Here is a 27,846-nt window from a genome sequence, read left to right as displayed (position 1 = left end):
ATTTTCATCTGTGTTTACACATTTTCAGCTATTTTCAGCAATTTCTTTATTTATATTTCAGCTTCAAGCTTTCAGATGTTAGCATTCCAACGCATTTTCAGCAGGAAATGCATTTTGTAGTATATATATATATATATATATATATTATATATTATATATATATTATATATATTGAGTATAAAAGTGTCTTTGAGTGTCTAGAAAAGCACTATATAAAGTCTAAGTATTATCATAAATAAGTTAGAAATATATATAACAGGTCCCAGTATATATTTTATATATGTAAAATATTTACATTACATTTTATACATCTGTATATATCTATCATATTTATAGTATGTAGTGTATGTATATATATATAGTATATATACATATGTATTATTAATATATCATGAATGTTGTGGAATAAAGTGAAAGAAAACTGTTTGAACTGAAGTAAATATTCATTTATTACTGAAACAGTTTTCAAGATGTTTAGTTATTACAACATGAACTTTATTACTTCTAATAACTAGTCCTCTATCTGGGTCCTCTGGTCTGGGTCTTCTGTCTGGGTCCTCTGGTCTGGGACCAGTGTCTCTGGTCTGAGTCCTCTGGTCTGGGAATAGTGTCTCTGGTCTGGGACTAGTGCCTCTGGTCTGGGAACAGTGTCTCTGGTCTGGGACTAGTGCCTCTAGTCTGGGAACAGTGTCTCTGGTCTGGGTCCTTTGGTCTGGGTCCGTGGTCTGGGTCCTCTGGTCTGGGACCAGTGTCTCTGGTCTGGGACTAGTGCCTCTAGTCTGGGAACAGTGTCTCTGGTCTGGGTCCTTTGGTCTGGGAATAGTGTCTCTGGTCTGGGACTAGTGCCTCTGGTCTGGGAACAGTGTCTCTGGTCTGGGACTAGTGCCTCTAGTCTGGGAACAGTGTCTCTGGTCTGGGTCCTTTGGTCTGGGAATAGTGTCTCTGGTCTGGGACTAGTGCCTCTGGTCTGGGAACAGTGTCTCTGGTCTGGGACTAGTGTCTCTAGTCTGGGAACAGTGTCTCTGGTCTGGGTCCTTTGGTCTGGGTCCGTGGTCTGGGTCCTCTGGTCTGGGACCAGTGTCTCTGGTCTGGGTCCTTTGGTCTGGGTCCTCTGGTCTGGGACCAGTGTCTCTGGTCTGGGTCCTCTGGTCTGGGAACAGTGTCTCATCTCTGGGAACAGTGTCTCTGGTCTGGGAACAGTGTCTCATCTCTGGGAATAGTGTCTCTGGTCTGGGACGAGTGCCTCTAGTCTGGGAACAGTGTCTCTGGTCTGGGACTAGTGCCTCTAGTCTAGGAACAATGTCTCTGGTCTGGATCTTGTGGTGTTGGACCAGTGTCTCTGGTCTGGGTCCTCTGGTCTGGGTCCAGAATCTCTGGTCTGGGTACTCTGATCTGGGTCCAGTGTCTCTAGTCTGGGTCCTCAGGTCTGAGGCCAGTGCCTCTGGTCTGGGAACAGTGTCTCTGGTCTGGGTCCTCTGGTCTGAGGCCAGTTTCTCTGGTCTGAGGCCAGTTTCTCTGATCTGGGTCTTCTGGTCTGGGACCAGTGTCTCTGGTCTGGGGTTCCAGTGACAGTCGTAGGTAAAACCAACAGGAAGACCATGGCTGGTCAGAGGTCACGTCTACTGACCTCTGACCAGTTTACACAGAATTATAGATTCATGACATCATCATCTGTACAACAGGAACACGACTCCCCAAACAGGAAGTTCAACCAGAACAAAGAAAAATAAATGAAGCAACCTGATGTCACGCTATGACGCCACACTATGACATCATGCTAGGACATCACACTATGACATCACGCTATGACATCATCACACTGGTTACTGAAGTTTAATATTCCAATCTGGTTTGAAACAAATCAACAAAATAATACAAATGCTTAAATGTGAGAGAAAACCCAACAATGACATCATCAACACTTTGTCTGAGTATATATATAATGCTACGTGTATATTCTGTGTTTAGAAAATAAAGATCAGTTGTTCGTTAATTTATTGATGCATCATTTCACAACATTAGGAACTAAAAACAAGAATAAAACATCCTGTTTCTATGTTGTCCATGAATCGTAATAATAATATTTATAAACCTTCACAATAAAACACATAAATCACAAAGAGTAAATGTAGACAGTAAACTGAATATTATGCTTCATAATTCATGTTCCCGGGTGGCGCACAGCACTAATATATAATATCAGCTCATTGATTACTGATTGGATCCAGGCTGACAACAAGGAGACGCTCATCAATGCCGATTTTTGATCGGCTGACCTGAGACCAGCTGCATCTTTGTAGATTCGTACTGTTAGCTGGAACAATAGTGCGCAGTGGCGGTGCGTCCATAGAAGGCGCTAGGGCGCCGGCCCTCTTAAAATTTTGAGATGAAAAAAAAAGAAGAAGAAAAAAAAAATACATTCTGTCAAAAACATTATATGCCAAATCATTTAAATAGTAAATATACCGTGTTGACGCGCTAAATGTGTGTGGGAGACCGTCAGCCTGTCAACAACCACTTAATTTAATGTGAAAAAATATAATATATCGCCACTCATCATCACTGAGAGAAGCCCCGCCCCCTTTACGGGACACCGGCCAAACGTGTGTGTGCGGGGAGCGAGTAAACATTTCAGTTGTTTCGGCAAGGACGGCTTCTCATTGGCGGATGAAACGTGAATCTTGGGCCACAAAAATGTGCGCCCTGGCCAATGACATTGTTTTATTATTTCACGTGACTGGACTATTCGGCCAATCAGAGACCGGTATCATTCCCTCAGCCAGAGAGCTCCACGGAGCTACGCGAGCAGGTTGCTAACGGAGCTGGTCAGCTGGAGGCTCAGTGAGTAATGCGCTGTTTAGTTTCCCCTGTCTGTTGTTCCAAAGTCCTGGGACTGAAACTCTCTGGACTACAACGGGGTGAGGGATCTAAAGAGCTGCAGACAAGTGTAAAGCACAAATCTTGCCACAGTTATCTAGCTAAAAGCATGAAGCTAACTAGCTAACAGCATGAAGCTAACCCTGTTTGCAGAGCAGAGCAGGAGAAGGAGACCGAACTGGCATCGAAAACACAACGAAGAAGTTCTGAAAAACAGACACATTCCCTCAAGAATAATGGAAACAGGCTGGTTACAGACATGATTGACTTTAACCAGAGAGTTATTGAGAAGTTTGACCACCTTAAAGAGAGGAGGGCTACTTTTCTTTACAGTAGTGGGTCTACTCTGTCACCCAATGTAACATGTGATCTCTTTCTGACTCTATTCTGCTCTGAACCTCTTTCATGTGAGGGTGAAACTCTTTTATTCTGTAAACCTCTGAAACCCAACCCAATGTTCCTTAGAGCTGCTCTGAACCTCTCATGCCCAAAGTTACAGTGTGTTGATAGTTGTTATTGGACAGTGTTGAGCACGCTGTGTTCTTGAAATAAAGCTTTGTTTTTTACAATATTCTACTCAAAACCTCTTTTCTTCTCATTGTTGAGTGCTATTTAAACTGCGCCCCCCCCCCCCAAAAAAATGTCACCAGCCGCCACTGATAGTGAGCCACTAGCATTAGCTCTGTTGGTCTTCATCAATTATGTTTTCATTTAAAGATCGAACTAGCCTGTAAGCATTAGTTGTTATCTGAGCTTCAACATTAGCTAGTAGCTCTCATTACATTATAACTGTTATTCAGAGGCAGCTAACAAACAATTAGCATGTTATCTGCTATCTGAGCTTCAGCGTTAGCTAGTAGGTCTCTTTATATTATAAATGTTGTTCAGAGACAGCTAACACACAACTAGCCTGTTAGCATTAGCTGCTATCTGAGCGTAAACCGCATTGATCTTCTGTTTTTTCTGAAAAACAAGTCATTTGGGATATTTCTGTAATAATTCAATGTTGTCCACGTGGTGAAACGTACGATTGTTGACCTGATCGGGACGAGACGTTTACTTGTTGTCAGTGATGCTCAGTTTGATAAATGTAATTTTTTATATATAAACTTTAAGAAGACGTCTCTTAATGGTTGGAGGTAAAAGGGTCTGACGTCATCAGCAGAGACTACATGTCCCATCATGCCATGGGGTTGTCAGTGGGCGGAGCCTCTGGTTATGGGAGTATTTTCTAAATGTACAATTCTGATTGTGTTAAATATGAATTCATCAGTTAAATACATATAAAAAACATTTTCCTGGCAGTGTTTAAAATCATCTCGAACCATCATGTAAATCAAATGAATACATATAAGGAAAGAATATAATTAATAAAAATAATTAATCTATGTCACCGAATGTAATAACTGTTCCTTTCAAAATATGTGTCACTTCACAAATTCAAAATAAAAGTCATCATAAAAATGTAAAAAGCTGAAAGAATTTCTTTTAAATCTGATGCATTTCAGTTTATAAAATATATCTCAATGTTATTGTTGGGATTTTAAATTTTCTTTACAATAATTTAACCATTTCTGCAGTAAATATCTGGTTCTGATCTGTTTAAAAATTATTTTTTTCATGAAAAACTTGAATTAATATCACAGTGACTATAGATATTATTATTAGATATAATTATTAAAAAATAATAAAAAGAAATGAAGATTTGACTTCAAATGTGCAACTTTTGTTAAATTAATTAAAATCTTCTGTTTAAATAAACAAGAAATTAAAAATATAAACATGTGATTATGCTCTTTAACATTTCTAAGCAGTATAAGGTTAATAAAGTGTTTATAACACCACAGACGTGAGGACCTCATGACGTCATATCTTAGATGGGTTTAACGAGAGAAGAAGAATGACTCGTCAATACTTCCCGATCAATAAACGTCCTCATGAATGCAGAAATCTCTCCGTGTTATAAACATTTACTAATTCTTCTTATACTCCCCAGAAATGATAAAGCGGTCTGTCAACACATTACCCATGAGCCTCGGCGGCACGCTACATAAAGTACTTCCTGTCCCAGAGGCTTTACCTCTCTGAACAGGGACCAGGTCCCGATCGATCCAAAAGATCCCGATCGATCAACAAGGTCCTAATCAATCCACAAGGTCCCGATCAATCGGCAGGTGATCGCAGCGCTTCAGGAGGTCGGAGGACGACAAAGATATCTACCAAAATAAAAGTTCATGTTCTTTCAAAATAAAATCCCTCTGGTGGGAGGAGGCGGACGGCTACGAGCAGAGCGAGAGAGTAGAGGGTTAGGGAGACAGATGGTGTGTGTGTGTCACAGTGTGTGTGTGTCACAGAATGTGTGTGTGTGTCACAGTGCGTGTGTATGTCAGTGTGTGTGTGTCAGTGTGTTTGTGTCACAGTGTGATGCTGTCCTGAAATCCTGATGCCATCATATTCTACTTCCTGTCTCAATGGACGCTCAGTGTGTCCATCTGTGTTGAATATGTGTGTGTGTGTGTGTGTGTATATATGTGTGTGTCAGTGACTGTACATGTGTGTGTGTGTGTCCATCTCTCTCAGACGACGGTGCTGACGGAGGGATCTGATAGGTTGAGCTGGCCAGTGATGTCAGTCGGGTACGGCTGCAGAAAGAAAAACACACACATTAACACACATTAAAAACACACATTTGTGACCACCCCTCTTTCTCTAATAATAATAATCGTCCAGGGCCTGGGTTGCCCTCATGTGGTCTTAAAGACACTAGGGTCTGTGTTGCCCTTATATGGTCAAAAAGAGTCCAGGGTCTGGGTTGTCCTCACATGGTCAGGGAGACTGTCCCATAAGCAAAAGGACCTGCTCTGAGCATGTCAATAATGAAAAGGAGGGGGCCGAGGCCCGAGCCCTGTGGACCACCACAGGAGACGGGGAGCAGTCTGGACTTCTTCCCAGTGAGACATATTCAGTTCTTCAGGTAGGCCTGAAACCACTTGAGTGCAGAGTCTGACGGTCCAATGGTGGTAAGGAGGCGCGCTAGGAGGAGCGTGAGATCCACTGAGTCTAAAGGTCGAGGTGGTCCTGAAGTGGAGAAGGAACTACTTCCTCAAACACCTTGGACCGGAAGGAAGGCTGAAGATCGACCTGGAGTTGGCCAGAACCTCCGGGTCCAGGGTTCTTGAGAAGGGGACGGATGACTGCCACCTTGAGAGTAGGTGGGCCCGACTGAAGGGAGGGTCCAGGTCCAGGACTTCATTTATCTGAAGATTAGGTGGAATCTTGTTTTGTGGTCTTTCCTTTTTCAAGGTGAGTTGGTGAAGCTCAGGAAGCTAAGGCCCTGATCTTCCTGGTCCTGATCCTCCGGGCCCTGATCCTCCTGGTCCTGATCCTACGGGTCCTGATCCTCCTGGTCCTGATCCTCCTGGTCCTGATCCTACGGGTCCTGATCCTCCTGGTCCTGATCCTCCTGGTCCTGATCCTCCATACTCTTGGTCGGCAAGATGCGCCAGCGAATTATATCTCTTACCACCACATGTACTTGTATCTCGTACTACTACTACTATGTTGTACTTGTATCTCTTACCATTACACTGTATACTTGTATCTCATACTACTACGTTGTACTTGTATCTCTTACCACCGCATTTACTTTTATTTCTTACTACTACTACATTGTACTTGTATCTCTTGCCACCACATTGTCCTGTGTGGTTTCACTGATCTCAGACCAGCCAACTACATTAAAGTTGAATGAGGAACACGGAAATGAATCCAGACATCAACTCATGAATATTAATGAGGCTCAGAAGTCTATTTCTACGTGTCACGGGGGAGTTCAACCCATCTGGAGGTTTAGGTTACGATGTAACTCTGGTTCTTGGTTTTGTTTATCATGAGTCACAACATGTTATGGTTTTATTCTGTCATGTTTCATGTTTTTATATTTTGCTTGTTTTTCTTTGCTCTCTACAATATAGTAACACATAGTACATTACTAGACTATAATGGACTAAAATGGAGTACACAAGAGTACAATGGAGTACACTAGACTACAGTAGATTCCAGTGGAATCTAGTAAATTACAATATATTCAATTAGAGTCCAGTAGAGTACATTATGGTATATTATAGTCCAGTAGAGTACATTAGAATACAATGGAGTACACTAGTGTCGAATAGAGCCCAGTAGAGTACACCAGAGTACAGTAGAGTATACTAGACTACACTAGAGTCCAGTAGAGCCCAGCAGAGTCCAGTAGAGTACACTCAACTACAGTAGAACCCAGTAGAGTACACTAGCGTCCAGTAAAGTACAGTAGAGTACAGTAGAGTCAAGTAGAGTACAGTAGAGTCCAGTAGAGTACACTCAACTACAGTAGAACCCAGTAGAGTACACTAGCGTCCAGTAAAGTACAGTAGAGTACAGTATAGTCCAGAAGAGTCCAGTAGAGCCCAGCAGAGTACAGTATTGTACAGTCGAGTACACTAGAGTCCAGTAGAGTACAGTAGAGTCCACTAGAGCCCAGTAGAGTCCAGTAGAGCCCATTGGAGCCCAGTAGAGTCCAGTAAAGTACCTGCAGGTTCTTCCTCCACACGTTCACAGCAGCGAAGGCGAGCTGCATCTGTTTCCTACGAGCGTCTTTGTGTCGCTTGTACGCAATTTCGATGAAGATGAGGAAGACCCCAGCAACGATGCCCCCGGCAACCAGCATGAACACACCTGGGGAGGACAGACAGGTTAACATCCTGTCTCACACCTGGGAAGGACAGACAGGCTCCTGTCTCACACCTACCTGCCATGTTCTCGAAGGTGAGCGTAGCGGGCGCGTTGCTCCTGGAGTCACACTCCTGGTATCGAACCCACGTCTTATCCAGATCCTCCATGAAGCCGTTCTCATGAGAGCTGAGCAGAGACAACCCAATCACATATTAGAGTGGGGCATCAGTGGGGTGTTGTGCACCGACAGATATGCTAGAGAGGTTCATGTCATTTATGTTCGCTTTCTCTCATTCCAGGCTTCCTGATTGTTTTCACCTGTCATCACACCTGTCTCCTATGCTCATCAGTGTCAGCCCCGCCCCTGATTGGTCCCACCTGTGTCTTGTTACCATGCGCTTAAATTCCCCTATCTCCCAGTGTTCCTTGTCAGTTCGTCTGGTCTTTTGCCATGATCAGGTCGGGTTATGTTGGGCTCTTGAAAAGGTTTTGATCCCGTGGCGCTTTCATTTTGTTCACTGCAGAACCGAAAAATAAAGTACTTACAAATACTTTATCTCTGTCTCCCGGGTCGTGCAATTGGGTCCTACTTCCTAAGTGTCTGAGATCGTAACAGAACAGACTGACCACATTATGGACCCAGCCGACCTGAAGAACGCTTCACGCCGCTCTGTCGGTACAGGGCGTGACGATTTTTCATCACGAGGAAAAACTGGACAAAGTCAGGAAATACAAGAGCTGAGAGGACGCCAGGCGGGGTTCAGGAAGAATTATCTACACAGATGCAACAACTGGTTGCCCAAATGAATAATTTTTCACTCATCAACAGACTGCTCCTCCGGTGACGTCATCCACAGCTGAGAATTTGCCTGTCAATACTCCAGCTGACGACCCAGGTCAGGCTGTTTCCTCCCGTTACGGCTGGCTCTTCGAGAGATTTTCCGGAGACTCTTCAGTGCAGAGCCTTTCTGGTACAGTGTGATCTGCATTTTCAACACAACCCAGCAGCTTTTTTATCTGAGCATGGTAAAGTGGCGTTTATTGTGTCTCATTTAACGGGAAGAGCTGCAGCCTGGGCTACTGCAGAATGGTCTAGAGACACCGAACTATGTTACTCATTGGCCGATTTCATAGAGACTATGAGGCGCATTTTGACCACTCATCGCCTGCTACGGAGGCCAGCAGAAGACTGTTTCAAATATGTCAGCTCAACCGTCAGGTGGTTGATTATGCCATCGAGTTTCGTACAGCAGCAGCGGACAGCGGATGGAATGTTCCGGCTCTTCGTGACGCCTTCATGACAGGACTTTCGGAACCGATAAAGGACCAGCTGGCTCCACTGGAGACACCGGGATCTGGAATCCCTCATCGCTGTGGCCATCCGGATCGATAACCGTCTTCGGAAAGAGAGAGGAACCGAGATGTTATTCCCAGCTTCCAGAATTCGCCTCGGAGGGTCCCGCCAGCGGAGGATTTCCAGCTCATGTTACCGGACCATCAGAGGACTACACTGAATGACTCCGGTGAACCCATGCAGCTTGGAAGAACCAGGCTTTCTCTGGAGGAGAGGCAGCGCGGGAGGTTGCTGTTTGCTCGGCCAGCCGGGTCATCAACTGCTTCGCCTATGCCGGGAAAGATCGTGCTCACCAGTCAAAAGGAGGCGCTGGTGAGCAAGTTTCCAGACTTCCCTCCTCGACCTGTTACTCAGGTAGACATTTGTATTAACAATCAGACCATTGACCAGGGTGTGTTAATAGACGGGCTGACGAAAGCCTTATAGACTGGGGCCTAGTCAAACAGCTAAAAATAAAAACTGTCCCCTATCTCATCCTGTTAGTGCCAGTGCCTTAGACGGCCGCTTGTTGTTCACAGGTACCCATTGCACTGAGCCCATACGGATTACTATAAATAAGGACCATACCGAGCATGCAAGTTCATATTTTTGAGTCGACACAGCACCCGATTATTTTGGGGTTTCCTTGGCTGAAGATCCACAATCCTCACATAGACTGGCCTACAGGGAAAGTTAAGGAATGGGAAGAGGATTGTAAGGGCAGGTGTAAACTCGCAACCTGTTAATGCACCAACAGACTCTAGTAGGATCATTATAGATCACCCTGACTATCCTGATCTACACAAGGTACCTTCCTGTTACCATGATTTAAAGAAGCGTTTAACAAGTCTAAAGCCTTGTCGCTACCTCCTCACCGAGATTTTGACTGTCCCATTGATCTCTTACCGAGCCCCCATTCCCAAGGGAGACTTTACTCGATTTCGAGACCTGAGAGAACAGCAATGGATGAATACATCTCCTCTTCACTCAAATCAGGGATTATCCGTCCTTCATCGTCTCCAGCCGAGCGGGAGAGGATTCTTTGTGGGAAAGAAAGACGGGTCTCTGAGACCTTGCATAGACTACAGTCCACTAAATGACATTACGGTGAAGAACAGCTATCCTCTGCCCCTCATGTCATCTGCTTTTAACTGCTTCAAACGGTAGAAGATATTCATCAAGATGGATTTAAGAAATGCATATGACTTGGTGAGAATAAAACAAGGAGATGAGTGGAAGACTGGATTCAACACTCAGAATGGTCACTATGAGTACTTGGTAATGCCTTTTGGACTGTGCAATGCACCGCTGTTTTTCAAGCTTTTGTGAATGAGGTTTTGCGGAATTCTTGAATATTTCAGTGTTTGTGTATCTGGATGACATACTGATTTTCTCCCCAGACGCTAAATCTCATGTTAACCATGTCCGCCAAGTTTTGCAGAAACTACTGGATAATCAGCTATATGTCAAGGCAGAGAAGTGCGAGTTCCACACAGAAGAGGTGTCTTTCTTAGGATACATAGTCTCACCTAATCATATCCAAATGGATCCTGCGAAAGTCAGTGCAGTATCCCAGTGGCCCACACCAGACTCCAGGAAAAGGTGCAGCAGTTCCTAGGATTTGCTAACTTCTATAGGAAGTTTATTAGGAATTTCAGTTCTGTTGCTGCTCCTCTGCATGTTCTGACTTCTCCTAAGGTTCCTTCAAGTGGACCCCCCAGGCGGATCTTGCTTTCAAACTTCTCAGAGATAGATTCACCTCAGCTCCCATACTCACCATTCCAGATCCCCAGCGCCAGTTTATGGTCGAGGTGGATGCTTCCAATGAGGGAATTGGAGGAGTACTGTCGCAACGTTCTGCAGAAGACAACAAGATGCATCCATGTGCTTACCTGTCGCGGAAGTTGACAACGGCAGAGCGGAATTATGACGTGGGAAACAAGGAATTGTTAGCTGTAAAAGCTGCCCTCGAGGAATGGAGACACTGGCTAGAGGGTGCAGAGCAACCGTGTTTAGTCTGGACAGATCACAAGAATCTAGAATATATAAGAAAGGCTAAGCGTCTCAACTCCCGTCAGGCCAGGTGGACACTTTTCTTTAGTAGATTCAACTTCACACTCTCTTTTCGTCCCGGGTCTCAGAATCAAAAGCCCGATGCTTTGTCTCGTCTTTACGATCCCGAACCACTTGCGGTAGAGCCCAAGACCATCCTTCCACTTAACCGGGTGATCGGAGCCTTTTCCTGGCAAGTGGAGTCAGACGTTAAAGAGGCAAATGTCATGAATCCAGCGCCTAGCGAGTGTCCCAACAATCTGCTGTTTGTTCCTGAGGCTCTTCACTCCAAGGTCATCCACTGGGCTCACTCATCTGTGCTTCGTGCCATCCGGAGTAGCAAGAACAATGTTCAGGATTCAACAACGTTTCTGGTGGCCATCCATGAAGAAGAATGTGGCAGTATGTAGCGGCTTGTCCGTGTGTGCGTGTAATAAGACCTCATCTCAAGTTAAGATGGGCTTGCTCCAGCCGCTGCCGATTCCCCATCGTCCTTGGTCACACATTTCGATGGATTTTGTGACAGCATATCCCTCATCCAGAGTCAAGACTACGGTTCAAACAGTAGTTGAACGATTTTCAAAGATGGCACACTTCATCCCATTGACCAAGCTTCCTCTGCCAAAGTCACCGCAGAGGTCATGATGAATCACGTATTCAGGATCCATGGATTCCTAATGACATTGTTTCCGACAGGGTCCACAATTCATTTCCGCCTTCTGGAAAGAGTTTTGTCGACTCATAGGTGCCACCGTCAGCCTGTCATCAGGATATCACCCTCAGTCAAATGGACAGTCGGGCGTCTGAACCAAGAACTAGAGACTACGCCACGTTGTCTCGTCTCGAACCAGACCACCTGGAGTGACCACCTCACATGGGTCGAGGTTGCCCACAATACCCTTCCCACAGGTCTCTCTCCATTCCATTGTGTCAATGGTTTCCAGCCTCCACTTTTCCCTAACAACGAGGAAGAGGTGATGGTTCCATCGGCACATGCCATGATCAGACGTTGTCGCAAAGTTTGGGCTGGTGCGCCAGTCTCTTCTCCAGTTCAGCTCGGATGAAGGCTGTTGCGGACGTTCATCGCAGGGTCGCTCCCTCCTACAGTCCAGGCCAAAAGGTTTGGCTCTCTACCAAAGACTTACCACTCCATGTCGCCTCAAAGAAACTGGCTCCGAGATTTGTGGGTCCGTTTCCAGTGTCCAGAGTCATCAACCGCACGCTTGCAACTCCCAGGACCTTGAGAGTGCACCCAACGTTTCACGTTAGTAAAATCAAGCCGGTGTGTGAGAGCACACTTGTTCCCGCCTCCAAGCCCTCCACCGCCCCAGTTCTTTGAAGGGGGTGGCGTTTACAAGGTCCGTAAGCTACTGGAGGTCCGTAATAGGGAGGGCAAGCAATTCCTGGTAGACTGGAAGGGTTACGGTCCTGAGGCTAGAAGCTGGATAGCTGCTTCATTTATCGTAGACAAGACTCTTATCCACGACTTTTACAATCAGCCTGGGCCATCAGGAGTTGGCCCTAGAGGGTACTGTTGTGCACCGACAGATATGCTAGAGAGGTTCATGTCATTTATGTTCGCTTTCTCTCATTCCAGGCTTCCTGATTGTTTTCACCTGTCATCACACCTGTCTCCTATGCTCATCAGTGTCAGCCCCGCCCCTGATTGGTCCCACCTGTGTCTTGTTACCATGCGCTTAAATTCCCCTATCTCCCAGTGTTCCTTGTCAGTTCGTCTGGTCTTTTGCCATGATCAGGTCGGGTTATGTTGGGCTCTTGAAAAGGTTTTGATCCCTCACTACGTGAGCGCTTTCATTTTGTTCACTGCAGAACCGAAAAATAAAGTACTTACAAATACTTTATCTCTGTCTCCCGGGTCGTGCAATTGGGTCCTACTTCCTAAGTGTCTGAGATCGTAACATGGGGTATCACAAGGGTATTGGAGTGGGGCATTAATAGGGTATGACAAGGGTATTGGAGTGGGGCATTAATAGGGTATGACAAGGGTATTGGAGTGGGGCATTAATAGGGTATGACAAGGGTATTGGAGTGGGGCATTAATAGGGTATGACAAGGGTATTAGAGTGGGGTATCAGTGGGGTATCAGGCCTACCTGAGGATAGCCAGGGAGATGTTCTGTTTCCAGGGGCTGTCTTTCCTCATGCCGATGCCAAAGCCAGAGCGGAAGAAAAGTTCTCCAGTCGTCACCAGGTCACATTTCTGAGAGGCCTCGAACTCCAGAACAGCGCTGTCCCAGATGAAGGCATGCAGCAGACTGCAGGGGCAAGAGGGGGGGGGGGGCATGAGGACCACAGGGGCAAGAGGGGGGCACGAGGACCACAGACCCTCAGACTCCAGACCTACTTGTCCCTGACGGCCTGGATGGCCTCCGCCGCGCTCTCGTAGTTGTGCTTCTCCATGTGCCGGTACATGGTGCTTAGCTCCACCTGCCGCCGGAAGTAGATGTCCACTGAGCTCTGCTTCACCGTAGCGTAGATGAACTTATCCGATGGGTTACGCAGCTAAGAGGACAGAGGTCACATGGTCAGAAAGAAGGTCACATGGTCAGGAAGAAGGTCAGATGGTCAGGAAGAAGGTCACATGGTCAGGAAGAAGGTCAGATGGTCAGGAAGAAGGTCACATGGTCAGGAAGAAGGTCATGTGGTCAGGAAGAAGGTCACATGGTCAGGAAGAAGGTCATGTGGTCAGGAAGAAGTTCAGATGGTCACATGGTATTGATCTGAGGGTCATCGTATTGATCATTGGATCATAGTATTGATCAGTGGGTCATAATATTGATCATTGGGTCATATTATTGATCAGAGGATCATAGTATTGATCAGTGGGTCATAGTATTGATCAGAGGATCATCGTATTGATCAGTGGATCATAGTATTGATCAGTGGGTCATAGTATTGATCAGAGGATCATAGTATTGATCAGTGGGTCATCGTATTGATCAGTGGGTCATAGTATTGATCAGTGGGTCATAGTATTGATCAGTGGGTCATAGTATTGAGCAGAGGGTTATAGTATTGATCAGTGGGTCATAGTATTGATCAGTGGGTCATAGTATTGATCAGTGGGTCATAGTATTGAGCAGAGGGTTATAGTATTGATCAGTGTACCCTGGGGTCGTTGATGCCAGTGATGCGCTCCTCAGGCCGGTCCAACACCAGGAAGGCTGCCAGGTTGGCAGTATAGGACGCTACGATGATCATAGCGAAACCTGCCCACACCATACCCAGAATCCTCGCTGAGAAACTCCTGGGAGCTCCTGAGAGCGCGAGAGAGAAAGAGAAAGAGAGATACAGGGAGAGAGAGAGCTGTTTAGACTGTAGCAGGACGGACTGGACAAGAAATCCCAGTCAGAGGACCAACCTTCTCCGATCCCAGAGTTCAACAGAACTCCCCATGAGAACCACATGGCGGAGGAGAGGGTGAGGGCATCTTCTTCTTCTTCTTCACTGTTTACTTTAAACCTTCCAAACGGGCTGAAGAGACACACATACGATTATTAATATAATATCATGTATATATATAAAATCATACATTGTCATTTATTCGCGTTTCACTTCCTAACTCGTTAGCTGGAATCTTTTCTCTTCTTGTCTCGTTAGCTGGAATCTTTTCACTTCCTTTCTTGTTAGCTGGACCCTTTTTACTTCCTGTCTCGTTAGCTGGAATCTTTTCACTTCCTTTCTTGTTAGCTGGACCCTTTTTACTTTCTGTCTCATCAGCTGGACTCTTTTCACTTCCTTTCTTGTTAGCTGGACCCTTTTTACTTCCTGTCTCATCAGCTGGACTCTTTTCACTTCCGGTTTCGTCAGCTGGAATCTTTTCACTTCCTGTCTTGTTAGCTGGACCCTTTTTACTTCCTGTCTCGTTAGCTTGACTCTTTTCACTTCCTGTCTAATTAGCTGGACTCTTTACTTCCTGTATCGTTAGCTGGACCCTTTTAACTTCCTGTCTCATTAGCTGGACTCTTTTTCCTTCCTGTTTCATTAGCTGGTGTTTACCTGAACCGGTCTAATAGGTAAAGCATCACTGCCACCACATGGACCGACAGACCGACTAACAGCCACAGTGTGCTCTGGAACGGCTGCATGAAGGAGTCCAGAGTGCTGCGGGGGATTTCCTGAAGGACACAGAGACCAGTAAGACCAGTGAGACCATTGAGACCAGTTCATACACTGGTTCATCAGTGAAGGTTTGTTGGGGACCCGAAGACTGAACTCAGAGTGTTTGTTGCGGTTAGTTCAGAAATGTTTTATATGTTTTTAAACTTTTAAATAAAGTAAGACGTCTGATGAAAATAGAACATGTTTCATTTGTAAAACTCTAACATTATTAATAAGTACTCCTGTGTAAGTTCTTGTACTTGTTTTTGTATCTGAGCAGCGGGCCGATGGAAACTATTGATCTGCTGTGAACCGGTTCAGTCTGAACCTGGACCTGGTTCACGGGACATATTGTTTCACACCTCAGTGGAAAAACCACTAAATATACATATTCATGTTAATACCACAGGATGAGAACACTGGATACCACGCCATCATTAATACTCCACAATGCACTGCGGTAGTGAGGATGGCGCTAAACCTCAATAACAAAGTATAACTCCACTCATATATGTCATATATGTACATTATTATTATAGCGTCACTTTAAACTCGCTAAGTTACGTACTGTCTCTTTAAGAAGCAGCATTTACACTCTGACTGTGCTAACCAATAAGAAGATGGACTAGAGTCAGCTGACCTTCTTCACCAGGATGGTGAGGCCTTGGTACTTGAAGGGTTTGGAGAACTCGATGTACTGAGCGCGCTCGTTGTTGATGGTGAGCGGAGCCACGATCATGTCGGCCAGGCCGCCCAGCAGTTCCCCCATCATGCCGTTCCACTCCTTCTTGTTGCTGTTGTTCACCTTGGGGTGGGGGGGGGAGGACATTATGTCTCTCAGCATCCACAAGGTTACACTGAGGGACAGAGCACTGGTCTCCATGGCAACAAGCCTCAGTGATGAGCTGGTGGGGAACATGTCACATGACCTGATACCATGACATCATCTATTAGTTCCAGTTGACACACACACACGCACACAGACACATACATACACACACACGCACAAGTGCACACACACACATGCACACACGTGCACACACATACACACACTTACATGCGCACACACACGCACACACACAAACACACTGAAACACGCACACACACAAACACACACACACTCACGAACACACACACATATATACACAGACACTTGCACACACACACACCAAGATGCACACACACACGTACGCATACTTACGCGCTCCTGTGTGCCAAACTTCCCATCAGCCACCAGGTGAACCTCGTAGGTGAAGTTCATGCTCATGGCCAGCTTGATGAGTAGGTCGACGCAGAAACCATAGCAACACTGAGGGACGATGGGCTGACCTAGAGACACACACACACACACGCACACATACACAGGTTCACGTTTCATTTCAGTGTGATCTTTGTGATGTTTGTGAGGACTGTGACAACCCTCCCACTCTGCAGCTGGGTCCCCGGCCTAAAAGGGTTTCCTGGTGGGTGGGAGGAGCTCCGAGAGGGCCTAAAAGGGGAGTGTGGCCCAGCAGGGATGGCTGCACCAGCCTCATCCTCAAGTCAAGTATTTTATTGTCAGATACACAGAATGACACAGGGTCAGACTGGGCACTGAAATTCTTAGGACAAGGCACCACACAACAACTACCATAGCCTAACATAATATAACATAACATAACATGACATACACACTGTACAAGAACTCTGAACATAATACTTACATATATACATATAATACACATAATAACTAAACTACAGACAAATGGGAGTAGCAGGTAGTGAAAGCAGGTAGTGCAATAGAAAGTGTAAGTGTAAGTACAAGGCTGAAAGTGACAGTGTATGTAAAGTGACGAGTGTAAAGTGTCGAGTGCAAAAGTGTCGATCGTGTGTCAGTGTCCATTGAGCAGCCTGATGGCTCTCGGGAAGAAACTGTTCTCCAGTCTCTGTGTGCGAGACCGGATACTACGGTACCGCCTTCCAGAAGGCAGCGGGGTGAACAGACTGAAGGCTGGATGATGACATCCTGAGCTGCTTGTCGTGTTTGGTTGTGTTGTTACATTAAATAGGTTTTGTTTGGAAGATCAATGATTGAAATCCCTTTGTGTTACCTGCCGTGAGCCAGGTGGTAACAGAGTGTTCAGCTTGTTCCTGTCAGCCAACTACATGAAACATTTATACAACATTATAATGTGTGTGTGTGTGTGTGTGTACCTGGTGTGTGTATTTGTGTACCTGGTGTGTGAGTGTATGTGTGTGTGTGTACCTTTAGTGTGTGTGTACCTGTAATGTGTGTGTATGTATGTGTGTACCTGGGGTGTGTGTGTGTATGTGTGTACCTGTAGTGTGTGTGTACCTGGTGTGTATGTGTGTGAACCTGTAGTGTGTGTTTGTGTGTGTGTGTGTGTGTGTACCTGGTGTGGTCCCGTTGGGTCCAGTACAGATCACCTTCTTGATCAGGACCCCGTTCACGGTGAATTCTTCTCTACACGTCCCGTCAGTCTTTGTTGGCTTCACATAAACAAACGGCTCCTGATGGATCGTCACGATCTGAACCACACAAATACTCGTTAGTACGATAATTAACAGGAGTGTTAGTACTATGAGTAACAGTAGTGTTAGTCCTATGAGTAATAGTAGTGTTAGTACTATGAACAACAGTAGTGTTATTACCTTCGCATTGAAAATGCCGGAAGGTTATGTTTTGATAGCCGTGTATTTATTTATTATTTATTTATTTATTTATTTGTTTGTATGCGTGTTATTCGCAAAACTCAAAAAGTGTTGAACCGAATCGCATGAAATTTGGTGGGATGATTGTTTATTATCCGGGGACCAGTTGATTAGATTTTGGGATTGATCGGGTCAAAGGTCAAAGGTCATGAACAGGTCAAATCTTCTTGAATCACATGGAATTTGGTGGGATGATCGGTTATTATCCGGGGACCATTTGATTAGAGTTTGGGATCAATCGGGTCAAAGGTCAAGGTCAAGGTCATGGAAAGGTCAACATCTTTTTTTTACCATAACACGATACATTTTTGTCCAATTGGCATGCAACTAATGCCAAAATGTTCATAATTCAATGCCCAATCTTGTGATATGCGAAGGTATGCGCTCTACCGAGTGCCCGTTCTAGTTACTATGAGTAATAGTAGTGTTAGTACTATGAGAAACAGTAGTTTGATTAGTATGAACAACAGTAGCATTAGTACGAGTAACAGTAGAGTCCTATGAGTAACAGTAGTGTTATTACCTTCGCATTGAAAATGCCGGAAGGTTATGTTTTGATCGCCGTGTATTTATTTATTTATTACCTTCGCATTGAAAATGCCGGAAGGTTATGTTTTGATCGCCGTGTATTTATTTATTTATTTATTTATTTGTATGCGTGTTATTCGTAAAACTCAAAAAGTATTGAACCGAATCGCATGAAATTTGGTGGGATGATTGTTTATTATCCGGGGACCAGTTGATTAGATTTTGGGATCGATCGGGTCAAAGGTCAAGGTCAAAGGTCATGAACAGGTCAAATCTTCTTGAATCACATGGAATTTGGGATGGATTTATTATCCGGGGGACCATTGATTAGATTTTGGATCGATCGGGTCAAAGGTCAAAGGTCATAAACAGGTCAAAAACTCAAAAGTATTGAACCGAATCGCATGAAATTTGGTGGGATGATTGTTTATTATCCGGGGACCAGTTGATTAGATTTTGGGATCGATCGGGTCAAAGGTCAAGGTCAAAGGTCATGAACAGGTCAAATCTTCTTGAATCACATGGAATTTGGTGGGATGATTGGTTATTATCCGGGGACCATTTGATTAGATTTTGGGATCAATCGGGTCAAAGGTCAAGGTCAAGGTCATGAAAGGTCAACATCTTTTTTTTTACCATTACCAATTAGCATGCAATCTTGTTGTCAAAGGTCATGCAACTAATGCCAAAATGTTCATAATTCAATGAACCAATCTCAAAATCTTGTGATATGCAAGGTATTGAACCGGTGGGATGATTGTTTACTATGAGTAACAGTAGTTTGATTTGTATGGGTAACAGTAGTTTGATTAGTATGGGTAACAGTAGTTTGATTAGTATGGGTAACAGTAGTTTGATTAGTATGGGTAACAGTAGTTCTTGTAGGACCTTTAGTTTCGTCGACATCTGGTATCCGACTGGTTTCTCTGTCTCCCCTCCAGGCCAGATGATCTTCCTCTGAGTGTTCATCACAACCTGAACACACACACACACAGGTTGTATTGTTGTTGCAGGTGACTATATGATCATCAATACTTTCATCTTTCCATGTGTGTAATCAGGTGTGTAACCAGGTTTGAAACTAGGTGTGTGACCAGGTGTGTGACCAGGTGTGTAATCAGGTTTGAAACCAGGTGTGTAACCAGGTGTGTGACCAGGTGTGTAACCAGGTATATAACCAGGTGTGTAACCAGTTGTGTGACCATGTGTGACCAGGTGTGTGACCAGGTGTGTGACCAGGTGTGTGACCAGGTGTGTGACCAGGTGTGTGACTAGGTGTGTGACCAGGTGTGTGACCAGGTGTGTGACCAGGTGTGTGACCAGGTGTGTGACCAGGTGTGTGACCAGGTGTGTACCCAGATGTGTGACTAGGTGTGTAACCAGATTTGTAACCAGGTGTGTAACCAGGTATATAACCAGGTATATAACCAGGTGTGTAACCAGTTGTGTGACCATGTGTGGAACCAGGTGTGTACCCAGATTTGTAACCAGGTGTGTAACCAGGTTTTTAATCAGGTGTGTAACCAGGTTTTTAACCAGGTGTGTAACCAGGTGTGTGACCAGGTGTGTGAACAGGTGTTTAACCAGGTGTTTAACCAGGTTTGTAACCAAGTGTGTGACCCGTTGTGTGACCACGGGTACTTTACCTGAGATCCGTTGAAGACCCCGACCTGGACCAGGCGACCGGGCTTCTGCTGGTAGTTCAGGATGCTGTAGGTGGCGAAACGACGGTCGCCGTCATCATTGAACTCGATCCGCCCAGTAAGGCCGTCTGGGTACTTGGAGGACATCAGCACTCTGGAGAGCCAATCAGAGAGCAGGAGATTCAAGGTTTAGTTGTGGTTGTGAGGTCACATGACACACGTCAACAACAGTGATCTGACTGGACTTGATGGGGGATGTAGGTCACCGAGAGCCAGAGGGACAGGAGCTCTATTGGCCCAGAAGATGAATCCAGATCAGATCCGTGAGGCTGAAGCTCATCTCAGTGGACAGCACTTGAGACCAGAGCCCCGTGAGACCAGAGCCCCGTGAGACCAGAGCCCCGTGAGACCAGAGCCCCGTGAGACCAGAGCCCCGTGAGGCCAGAGCCCCGTGAGGCCAGAGCCCCGTGAGACCAGAGCCCCGTGAGACCAGAGCCCCGTGAGACCAGAGCCCCGTGAGACCAGAGCCCCGTGAGACCAGAGCCCCGTGAGGCCAGAGCCCCGTGAGACCAGAGCCCCGTGAGACCAGAGCCCCGTGAGACCAGAGCCCCGTGAGGCCAGAGCCCCGTGAGACCAGAGCCCCGTGGAGCCCAGAGCCCTGTGAGGCCAGAGCCCGTGAGGCCAGAGCCCGTGAGACCAGAGCCCGTGAGGCCAGAGCCCGTGAGACCAGAGCCCGTGAGACCAGAGCCCGTGAGGACCAGAGCCCGTGAGGCCAGAGCCCTGTGAGGAGGCCAGAGCCCGTGAGACCAGAGCCCGTGAGGCCAGAGCCCGTGAGGCCAGAGCCCGTGAGCCAGAGCCCCGTGAGGCCAGAGCCCCGTGAGGCCAGAGCCCCGTGAGGCCAGAGCCCCGTGAGACCAGAGCCCCGTGAGACCAGAGCCCCGTGAGGCCAGAGCCCCGTGAGGCCAGAGCCCCGTGAGGCCAGAGCCCCGTGAGGCCAGAGCCCCGTGAGGCCAGAGCCCCGTGAGGCCAGAGCCCCGTGAGACCAGAGCCCCGTGAGACCAGAGCCCCGTGAGACCAGAGCCCCGTGAGACCAGGGCCCCGTGAGGCCAGGGCTGGAGAGCCGACACCATTATGTCAGAGGAACTAGCTTTAAAGTTTTCTCTTTTTTCTTCCTGTAGAATAGAATCAATGTCTGGTTCTGGACTTGATGCAGATATTTATCCCATCTGAACTACATCTGAAGCGAGCTTGAGGAGCTTTAGTTCACCTCTGCCCTCCGGCGTACTGACCGCTTGAAGAGTGGCCCCGTCCTCCAGATATTGGTGTTGCCCACGCAGCCCCGCGGAGGCTCTGTGATGTTCTCCTTCTCAAACAGCTCCTGCAGAGACTGAGCCACCACGGCCACGGCGTCCATGATGTGGGCCGACTCGTTCTTACCGTTAATTAGCTGGAGGCCCAGCAGGCCTGCAGCACGCCATCACACACAAACACACACACACACACACACACACAGAGTAGAGAGGTTACACACACACGCAGCAGGAGGCGTAATAGGGAAAACTGCCCTCATTCATACAGTTCATTAAAAAGTCACACACACTTTAATTAATCTCACAGAGGAAACTAAAGGAGAACTTCAGTGTCATTAAACACACACTCGGGGCTTCAGGCATCAGGTCAGTGTTCAGTAGGCCTACCACCAAATGGCATGCTGGGAGTTCACTCTGAGAATCAAAGCCATTTGTCTCAGGGAAGGAAAAGCCTCACTGGAACATTGGGAACCTCGTTTGGTGTTTCCCTTCAGCAGAAACGTGTCACACTGCAACACCACACGTCTACATGCAGCCAGCTAACATCGTTAGCATTGCCCAAGCAAGCTACTGGAACCAGCTGGCTAACGGTAAGTCATAACAACAAGCAAAACAACTGGCTAACGATTACAAATGAAAACATGGAGAACATCTGGTTAACGTTAACTAATAACAGCAAGGAGTACAGCTAGCTAACGTTAACTAATACCAACAAGGAGAACATCTGGCTAACATTAACTCATAACAACAAGCAGAACATCTGGCTAACGTTAACTAATGACAACAAGGAGAACAGCTAGCTAACGTTAACTAATGACAACAAGGAGATCAGGTGGCTATTGTTAACTAATGGCAACAAGGAGAATAGCTGGCTAACGTTAACTAATGACAACAAGGAGAACAGCTGGCTAACGTTAACTAATGACAACAAGGAGAACAGCTGGCTAACATTACCTTATGACAACAAGGAGAACAGCTGGCTAACATTAACTAATGACAACAATGAGAACAGGTAGCTAACGTGAACTGAAGAGCTCATCCTTTCTGATGAGGGATGCTAACGGTGTTAGCAGACTGTTGTTTTGTTAGCCGAAGCACCAAATGCAGATGTTTTCCTCCTAATGTGACAAGTGTCTGATGAAGAACAAACAACATTAAAATCCATAATGTCACAGCAGTGCTTCATCGGTTTCTTCTCAGAGAATCGTCTCAGAAACAACCAACGCTCAGAGACAGGGTGAACACAACAACAGGAACACAAAGTACCTCTGAGGAGTCACATTTGGGTTGAGGCTGTTGAGCGCTTGTTGTATCGGGTTGTATTATTCTTCAGCTACAGGCGTTCACATTATTCTGTTCATCAACTGTCTTTAAAAACCCTCGAGAAGTTCAGGCAGCTGGATCGTTGTGGTCTACGTGTTCTGGTCTTAGTCTACCAGAGCCTCACCAGGTCTCTGACCATGAGGACAATAAACACCTTAGTATTCACCTCTCTATAATATCATAGTCACCATCATATTATCATCATGAGATTTTACGTACACCTCAAAAAACTCGGAACTCTTCCAGTCTCTAAACTGGTCGTCTCTGACTCTGGAGGTCTGGATGTTCCACTTACAGACTGGACTCACTGGTTGTAAGTGGGCTTTCCAAAGTTGTGGCTTTGTTATAATAATAATTCTTATTAGTATTATTGCTGCTGCTTTGGTTTAGTTTCTTAGGAATATCTTGCCTGTAAATCCACACTTTCAATAACAAACAGCCCCCTGATGGACTTCCTCTGAAGCTGCAACGGGACGCGGTCGGCCTTGAGTGAAGAATGAATCTGATTGGTCTAAAAGCCTGTAGGAGGAGAGCTGATGGAGCAGCTTTGGGATGAAGTCAAAGAGGACCAAGTCTTCTGTCTGAGGACTCAGGCCACAAGGCTCAAAGTAAAAAGGCTTCAATCTGAAACGCTTTCCCTGAAAAGAAAACCTCAAAGTTCTCTGGTAGACCAAGCAGCTGAGGACTATTCTCAGAGTTCAGTCCTGCTCCACTCTTAATGTCATGATGGATGATCTTTAATGACTCATCATTTTAAAGAGTGTAGCAGCTGGTGAGGATAAGGCAGCCGATTACCCAGCAGTCACTTCTGTTACAACTCAAAAGAAGTCTGGAATTTAGGATCCGAGAGGATCTTAAGGTGGCTAGAAGTATGTGGACAGCAGGTGGTCTGGCTCCCTGTTGGAGGTCTGGTTCAGTAAGAGGGGTTAGAGGTCAGGGATCTGTGACCGAACCACTCCAGTTCTTCATTGGCAACCAATTCTTTAAGGAGCTGTTTTGTGTAAGGGGACGATCTAGACCACGATCCAGACCAGGATCAGGGCGTCCACATACTTTTGACCGGATAGCGAAACTCTGGCCGGCAACACCTGGCCGGCTGGGTAATCAGCTAACTCCATAAGCCCCGCCCACATCCCTGCAGTGGGCTCTATTGGCCAATGGCAAAGGGCAAAGGAAACAGGAAGCAGCGGCGGCATCTTACCAGTGTTTGTTCAAACACGCGTCGCGGTAAGGTTTTCAACCCCCCTCCCCCCCATCGAAACCTGAATAAAGCCCCCCCCCATATCATAGTCTACTGAAAGACGGCGGGCGACGACACACACTATAGAAAATGAAACAAACAAAAAATGTTAGATACATTTAAAGCCACACAGTTACAATGAGCAGAGAAATGAAAAGATAGGAACCTTTAAACATGTCGTCGGCTCTGAATGTTTAAACGTTCAACCGGTGAGTTAGAAGAAACCAGAGAAACAAGCTGAGGAGTTGACTGATGAGGAGGAGCGTCCTCCATCAGAGACCTACAGCACGAGCAGACAGAGTGGTTTCCATCCAAAGCTCAAAAACTACCAATGGAGAGGTTCCGCCCCCACCCATCTCCTCCCAGGGTTTGTTTCTACGCTGAGGGGCTGTGATTGGCTCCTGACGAGCCCGGGATCCTGATTGGTTTAAATAGTTTGGGCAGTCTGACTAGCCGTAGGTCTATTTTTGAGTTTTATGTATTTTCTTCTTATAGTCGCGTATGTTCGTATTAAATATATGAACGCTTTCTTAATGATTTGGTTTTTCTGTTGATGAACCAGCTGTCACAACCTTCTCAACACCCTGTTTGCAGTGAAGCTATTAGTCATGACGCTGTTCATAGTAACTGAGTTAGTGGAGCGCCGCTCAGCCTCTTATCCACACGTCTACTTCCTGTCCTCTGGCTGCTCTTGTTTTGTCTGAATCAAACCTTCAGATGACCTGAAGTCAGCTCAGCGTGAAAAGCTTGAAGCTGAAGGTACAAATACAGAAACGACAGGAACGCAGCTCATGAACGCTTTGGTGTTTTTGGCTCGGCGGCTGACTGTGACACACAGTGGACGTTGTGAGAATGGTCTTGATGTCGGATGGAAGCAGAGCTGAGAAACAGAGATAAAGTTCTAGAGCATTGAGGAAGAAGAGAGGTGATGGAGAGGAGGCAGAGGCTCATGTACCATCTGGGGCTTCACTCAGAGCTTTGCCGGTCATCTCTCTCTCTCCGACCAGCCAGACGTAGCCAGAGCCGGTCATGTTGAGCTGCCGGGCCGCTTTGTACACAGCGGCAGCTTCATCCTCACTGCGGACACACACGAGGAAAACAAGTCAGATACACAGGTACCCTAACGCACTCACAGGTACCCTACTGCACTTAAAAGTACCCTAACGTACTCACAAGTACCCTGACGAACTCGCAGGTACCCTAACAAATACACAAGTATCCCAAAGCAATCACAAGTACGCTAACAAACTCACAAGTACCCCAATGATCTCAAAAGTACCGTGACCATCTCACAGGTACTGTAGGAGTGGTCAGTAAATCAATGCGCATTCTCTCGTAGTGTTACTTCAATACTTCCTTTTATTGCAGAATAGCAACAGAAACATAAATGAAACTCAGGTTGAATTCAGGCCTGATTTGTAAGAAGGCAAAAGGATAAAGTGATATATATATAAGAAGTATACAATGTAATTTAGTATTTGGGGATTGTAACGGTTCTCTGGCCGTCACCCGTGGGTTTCCCCCCAAAGCACCAAGGATTTGCCACCAACACCATGCTTCGATTCGGTAATACACTTTATTGAATTCACTCTCCAGCACAGCAGACCGCACGACGGCGCCTCTGCTCACTCTCCTCCAAACTTCAGCTCTGCTGCACTTTTATATGAGCAGCGTCGGCTGCTGACTAATTGCCAATCAGCCAGAGCAGCTGACTGATTAACAACCTGCCAGCAGCCGAGGCCAAATTGGCGGCTCCGCCCCCACAGCTGCCACAGGGATATTTTGCTCAAGACATTGATATACTTTTCTAAAGATTTGATTTGATGGTATTCTGATGATCTCACAAGTACCATGAAGAATTCACAGGTACACTGACGATCTTACAAGTACCCTGAAGATCTCAGACATAACCTGACAATTTCATAAGTACCTTAACGAACTCACAGGTACCCTGACAATCTCACAAGTACGTTAACAAACTCATACGTAACCTGACGATCTCACAAGTACCTTGATGATCTCTCTGCCGTGTCCTCTCTACTAACTACCTAGGCTCTATCACCGGTCGCCCACTGCTCCACTTAATAAGGTCAATATTAGCGCTGATATTGATCCAGAAGATAAGTCACCCTATTAAGAATGCAACTATATAGCAACAGCCTCGCCAACACCCTATGATATGGGAGCAACCACCTAGCAACCACCCAAACCCCTTGATGGTTGTACAAACCTGGCAGAGAGGATGATGACTCGGGCCTCCAGGTCTTTGGCCTCCAGCAGCAGAGCTGTCAGGTTGGTGTCCGGGCTGAACAGCAGCACCTTCTCCGCCTAGGACCATCGCGCAGGGTGACAGGAGGCAGCGCAGGGCGACAGGCGGCAGCACGACAGGTCACATCGCAGAACATTGAGAAACACAACAGAACAAAACCACAGGACACACCATAGAACACGCATTATTAACTGGGAACCATCAGATCCCCCCAACATCCGGCCCCCATGACCCCGGCCTCGACCATGCTCCCTCTCACCCAAACCACATGGGGGAGAGGGGCGGGCCAAAAAGTGTTCTGCTGCTGAATTGAAAGAAAACTCACAGTCGAAGCTTGAATACAAAGAAGGGGCAAACAAAAGTTATGCGTGGTGCGGTGGCACATGCAAACTGAGGCGCTTTCAACCAACCGACTAATCAGGGGCGTGCACGTTAGAGAGCACTGATGCAACCGCAAATAATGCAAAAAGAGTTTGAGAGGAGAGAAGGAAGAGGGGGAGGAGAGAGGCGGACACAGGAGCAGGAGGAGGAAAGAGAATGAAAAGGAGGTTTGATGAGGAGCACGAGGATCCTGGTGGCGGCGTTCCTCAGATCTGCATCCAGAACCAAGCCCCAGCCTGGCTGCATGCAACGCGTCACATGGAAAAAGGAAGAGGAAGGTGGGGGGAGGAGGAGGAGGCGTCTCTCCTGCCAACGTGAACCCCTTCCCGATGTGCAGGACTCATGACAAATCAAAAGAACGTAAAGAGATGGCCACCAGGATCAGAGTCTATCTCTTGATCGGATTCTGGGGGGCGGACTGGCGCCGCTCCTACCGAGCAAGCTCATTGGTTGGGCGGCGTGCATCGGTTGACCATGCAGTTGATACCTTGGGGGTTCTCCTGAAGTCAAAGATCTGTTGGTCGAGGGTTTCATAGTTCCTGTTTTTAGTCTGATGGCAATGTGCACAGAGAAGATTACAGACACAGAAGATCACAGTCAGAATGATGCAGAGACGCACACACACACACACCTGTCTGTCTACCTGTCTGTCCACCTGTCTGTCCACCTGTCTGTCTAGCTATCTGTCTGTCTACATGTCTGTATGTGCACATGTCTGTCTATTCACCTGTCTACCTACCTGTCTGTCCACCTTTCTGTCTAGTTGTCTGTCTACCTGTCTATCCACCTGTCGTTCTACCTATCTGTCTGTTCACCTGTCTGTCCACCGGTCTTTTCACCTGTCTGTCTGTCCACCTGTCTGTCAGTTCACATGTCTGTCTATCTGCCTGTCCACCTGTCTGTCTACCTATCTGTCCACCTGTCTAACCACCTGTCTGTCCACCTGTCTCTCCAACCACCTGTCTGTCTGGTTTTTATATCTTTCCAGCCCTAATTATTGATCTAAAACTGAGTTATGATAATTGTTATTACTATTAAACAATAAGGGATGAAATTAAACTAATTAAAGTTAAGTTATTTGTTAGAGCCCACGGAGAACAAAGAACAAAGAACCACAAGACGAACATCGCAGAACAACCTTCTTGTTCTTGTTCTTCTTGTTCTTCTTTCTCTTCTTCTTGTTCTTCTTGTTTGTGTTCTCCTGCTTGTTCTTCTTGTTCTTCTTTCTCTTGTACTTGTTCTTCATGTTCTTGATCTTGTTCTTCTCCTTTTTCATCTTCTTGTTCTACTTTTTCTTCTTCATCTTGTTCTTGTTCTTCATCTTCTTCTCCTTCTGATGTTGAG

At 46.3% G+C, this 27,846-nt stretch overlaps 1 protein-coding gene across 1 annotated transcript in view; it reads right to left on the bottom strand.

Annotated features, from left to right (window-relative positions):
- Nucleotides 1-431: 431 nt before the first annotated feature.
- The window catches only part of grin1b (glutamate receptor, ionotropic, N-methyl D-aspartate 1b), a 33,817-nt gene continuing 6,402 nt past the window's right edge, over nucleotides 432-27,846 (bottom strand). Inside the window, exons 5-21 of the mRNA XM_056419083.1 lie at nucleotides 26,990-27,052; nucleotides 26,083-26,180; nucleotides 24,808-24,929; nucleotides 21,269-21,443; nucleotides 19,983-20,133; nucleotides 19,225-19,311; nucleotides 17,490-17,625; nucleotides 16,298-16,425; nucleotides 15,737-15,901; nucleotides 14,995-15,113; nucleotides 14,357-14,469; nucleotides 14,104-14,252; nucleotides 13,340-13,497; nucleotides 13,089-13,250; nucleotides 7,667-7,776; nucleotides 7,448-7,593; nucleotides 432-5,519 (exon numbers count right to left, since the gene is read on the bottom strand). Of these exons, the coding sequence (XP_056275058.1) occupies nucleotides 5,454-5,519; nucleotides 7,448-7,593; nucleotides 7,667-7,776; nucleotides 13,089-13,250; nucleotides 13,340-13,497; nucleotides 14,104-14,252; nucleotides 14,357-14,469; nucleotides 14,995-15,113; nucleotides 15,737-15,901; nucleotides 16,298-16,425; nucleotides 17,490-17,625; nucleotides 19,225-19,311; nucleotides 19,983-20,133; nucleotides 21,269-21,443; nucleotides 24,808-24,929; nucleotides 26,083-26,180; nucleotides 26,990-27,052 (2,148 nt within the window). The 3' untranslated portion in view covers nucleotides 432-5,453. The remainder of the gene's footprint in view (nucleotides 5,520-7,447; nucleotides 7,594-7,666; nucleotides 7,777-13,088; nucleotides 13,251-13,339; nucleotides 13,498-14,103; nucleotides 14,253-14,356; nucleotides 14,470-14,994; nucleotides 15,114-15,736; nucleotides 15,902-16,297; nucleotides 16,426-17,489; nucleotides 17,626-19,224; nucleotides 19,312-19,982; nucleotides 20,134-21,268; nucleotides 21,444-24,807; nucleotides 24,930-26,082; nucleotides 26,181-26,989; nucleotides 27,053-27,846) is intronic.

The sequence above is a fragment of the Pseudoliparis swirei genome, chromosome 7 (genome assembly GCF_029220125.1).
Source record: "Pseudoliparis swirei isolate HS2019 ecotype Mariana Trench chromosome 7, NWPU_hadal_v1, whole genome shotgun sequence".
Taxonomy (NCBI): Eukaryota; Metazoa; Chordata; class Actinopteri; order Perciformes; family Liparidae; genus Pseudoliparis; species Pseudoliparis swirei.
The sequence above is the reverse complement of the archived record's forward strand: the minus strand, read 5'-3'. Positions and strand labels throughout refer to the sequence as shown.